Source organism: Ichthyophthirius multifiliis (genome assembly GCF_000220395.1).
Source record: "Ichthyophthirius multifiliis unplaced genomic scaffold scaff_1120509250318, whole genome shotgun sequence".
NCBI lineage: Eukaryota > Ciliophora > Oligohymenophorea > Hymenostomatida > Ichthyophthirius > Ichthyophthirius multifiliis.
Genome location: NW_004086861.1, coordinates 1 through 3577, shown reverse-complemented (window position 1 = coordinate 3577; position 3577 = coordinate 1). Strand labels below are relative to the sequence as shown.

Genomic DNA, 3577 nt, shown 5'->3' with positions numbered 1-3577 from the left:
AATTTAAATTTAAAGACCCAAAAAACTAAATATTAAACAATTTAAATAATTATAATTTATTTAAGATGTATAAATGATAATGTCCAATCTTTTTAAATTTAAAATTAAAATAAACTTTTTTAATTAATATTTCAAATTAATATACACAACAGTTAATTAAATAATTAGGTATTATATAATATATGAAGAAATCATATATTATATAAAATATAAATGTCTATAATCAAAAAATAAATTAATTAGATAAATTTTATTAAATATGATTAATTAAAAATAATAACAGCTAGATGCTAGATAGTAACTAAAGAAAAGAAATGTAAACACATTAAACTTTAAATATTCTTTTATTTAATTCACAAATAACTAATACTAAAAAACTATTAATTTATAATTAAAACTAAAGGGTTAAATATAAGTTTTTATGAAAAATTATAATCTTATATTAAGATAAAAGTTAAATATTGATAAAAAAAATATAAACTAATTTATGTAACATTCTAAGTTAAATAATTTATAATTTTAAAGACCTTGAATAGAAGATAATTAAATATTAATTAAATTAATTAATTCTCATCATAATTTATAAAAAAAATATATATATATATATAATATAAAAATATATATTAATAAAAATTTAAATTATTATTTATCTTAATAATAATAATAAAAATCAAATAATTATTTAAAATATATATATAAATAATTACTCAAGTCTTTTTATATAAATTAATATCTAAATATATGAATATATAAATTTTTAAAAAAATTAATATTAAGAAATATATTAATAAAAAATGTACATTAAATTTAATAAAAGTAAAAAAAAAATTGAAAAAAAAAAAAAATCATGAGGAAAAAATACATGTTATATATATTTAAAAAATAATAAATTTAATTTTAAAAGTAAATTATCTTATAAAAATAATTATAAAAAAATGTTTATTTTTTGATGATAAAAGTAAAGGATATTAAAAATTATGGTTTTGAAATTAAAAGATTTATTAATTAATTATATTTCTAAAAAAAATATATAATATTTTAAAGGTAATATTTGCGCCTAAGTAAAAAAAAAAAATATGAATAAATAAACTAAAAAATATATAAATATATATAAAAAAAAAAATTATAAATATTAAAAAATAATATATTTAAAAAAAATAATAATAATATATTATATTTATTATATTCATTTTTTTATAAAAAAAATATTATAAATATAAAGATAATTATATTTAAATTATTTTTATTATAATTATAAAATATATAATTTTAATTAAAAAAATTATATTTTTTATAAATAATGTATAAAAATTAATAAATAAATGTATATATTTATATAAAAATATATATTTATATTTAAATTTATATTTATATTTATATTAATTTCTTAAAACTAATATACAAATATATAATAATTTTAATATTATTAAATATTATATTTAAAAATAAATATTATCTAATAAAAATTCTTTAATCGATATAAAATTTATTATTATGAAAAAAATTATTTTTTTATTATTTAACTACATTATTTTTTAATATTCTCAATCAAAAAAATAGTTGTAAAAATGTTTATTCGGTAATTTTTCATAATAAGATGTTTAAATATGTGGTTTTCAAATTGAAGGATATATTGGAAAATCTAAGATTTCTAAATGTAATAAATATATTCTTTTAGGAGGATATAATATATGTGCAAAAGATTGTATTATAAGCAATAAATTTTAATCAATTAATCCTGTATACAGTTATTAATTAACTTTTATGTTTATGATGCTCGATACATGGGATTCTGGTGAATTTTTTATTGTTTTAATAAATGGAAACGAGGCATTTCGTGCAGAAAAAGTTAATGGATCCAATTAATTATGTGGATTTCCTACAAATGAAGACGCTCAATCTGCTAATTTTGTATACAAAACCAGTGATAAAAATATTGAAGTTTTATTTACTAATAACTCGGATGAAGGTCCAAATACTGAATCTATAGGTATAAGCTAATTTATTATTTATGTTAATGAATGTATGGCTGAATGTTTAGAATGCACTGATAATATTTCTTGTAGTAAATGTTAAGTAGGCAAGTATTTAGATGCAGGTAGGTGTATTAATTGTATTCCAAATTGCGAATAATGTTCAAAAAAAAATTCTTGTGATTTATGCAATAGTGGATATTTTTATAATGATTCTTAATGCGTTTTGGCGTGTCCAAATAATAAATATATAAATAATGCAAATAGAACTTGCAATGATTGCAATCATAAATGTGCAACTTGTTCTGATGCAACCGATTGTGTCACTTGCTTTCATAATAGAGTTCCACCTGCTTGTGATTGTCCTGCTCATAGTTATGATAACTCTAATTATTAAGAAGCTTGTTTTCCATGTTCTAATATATCTGTTGGATGCTCGACTTGTGATAATAAAACTTGCTAAGCATGCCTAGCGCCGCGTTTTTTAGATGGAAATTCATGTGTAAATGATTGTCCTGCAGGTAAATGGGGTAATACAGTAAATAGATAATGTGCAGATTGTTTAGATAAATGTGTAACTTGTTCTAATGCGATAGATTGTGACACTTGTTTTGAGAATAGAGTTGCACCTGCTTGTGATTGTCCTGCTCATAGTTATGATAACTCTAATTATTAAGAAGCTTGTTCTCCATGTTCTAATATATCTGTTGGATGCTCGACTTGTGATAATAAAACTTGCTAAGCATGTCTAGCGCCGCGTTTTTTAGATGGAAATTCATGTGTAAATGATTGTCCTGCAGGTAAATGGGGTAATACAGTAAATAGATAATGTGCAGATTGTTTAGCTAAATGTGTAACTTGTTCTAATGAAAATACTTGTGACATTTGTTTTGAGAATAGAGTACCTTAATAATGTAATTGTCCTTAATATTCGTATGATCCTATATTTTTCAATTAAGCCTGTACTATGTGTTCTACTTTTTCAATTGGATGTGCTACATGCAGTTCAACTGAATGTCTTAAATGTATAACTCCTTATTATTTTTAATTAAACTCAAATGGATAATGTGATTCATGCTTAACTATAATCACTAAAATGTATTTTAGTGATGATTTATTGTAGTTAAATATAGATTTTGATTATTATTATACTAATTTGTAAATTGATCTTGTTATCTCTAATTTAGATTTATAAAATTATTTTTCTTAATTATAATTTACTAATTAACTTTGTATAGAAACATTGGATTAAGTATTTATTTCTTCTAAATTATAAGGAAATATTTTGTGTTCTTTTAACAAATCCTTAAAAACACTTACAGTTTAGCTTGATTCTGTAAGTACTGTTAATAAGTATGATATAATAAAAATAAAACCTGGTGTATTCAAACTAACAAATAATGGATTTGTTTGTGCTGATTTTCTTTAATAAATAACTGGAAAAGTAACTTTAGACACTAATCCAGTCATTAAATTAACTTAAACAAGTCCTATTTCGGTATGTTAATAAGCATAAATAAGTATATCTAGTATTTCTAATTCTGGAAATAGAAAGTTAAAATAAATTACTGGACACTTGTTTCTTCTAGTGTAAATACAGCAAA

General features: G+C 19.3%; 1 protein-coding gene across 1 annotated transcript, besides 7 other annotated features; it reads left to right on the top strand. All coding sequences in view use genetic code 6, as the record gives it.

Moving 5' to 3' along the window:
* Window positions 1-599: 599 nt before the first annotated feature.
* Window positions 600-634: a microsatellite.
* Window positions 635-1090: 456 nt separating this feature from the next.
* Window positions 1091-1172: a microsatellite.
* Window positions 1117-1163: a microsatellite.
* A 146-nt stretch (window positions 1173-1318) lies between the features above and the next one.
* Window positions 1319-1374: a microsatellite.
* Window positions 1326-1377: a microsatellite.
* Window positions 1346-1381: a microsatellite.
* A 392-nt stretch (window positions 1382-1773) lies between these two features.
* Window positions 1774-3113, top strand: IMG5_065220 (zinc finger lsd1 subclass family protein, putative; the record flags this gene model as incomplete). Its single annotated transcript, XM_004036910.1, has 4 exons — window positions 1774-2102; window positions 2241-2887; window positions 2933-2998; window positions 3097-3113. 4 exons carry the CDS (start codon window positions 1774-1776, stop codon window positions 3111-3113), a joined length of 1059 nt encoding a protein of 352 aa, XP_004036958.1.
* Window positions 2261-2876: a microsatellite.
* Window positions 3114-3577: the final 464 nt, after the last annotated feature.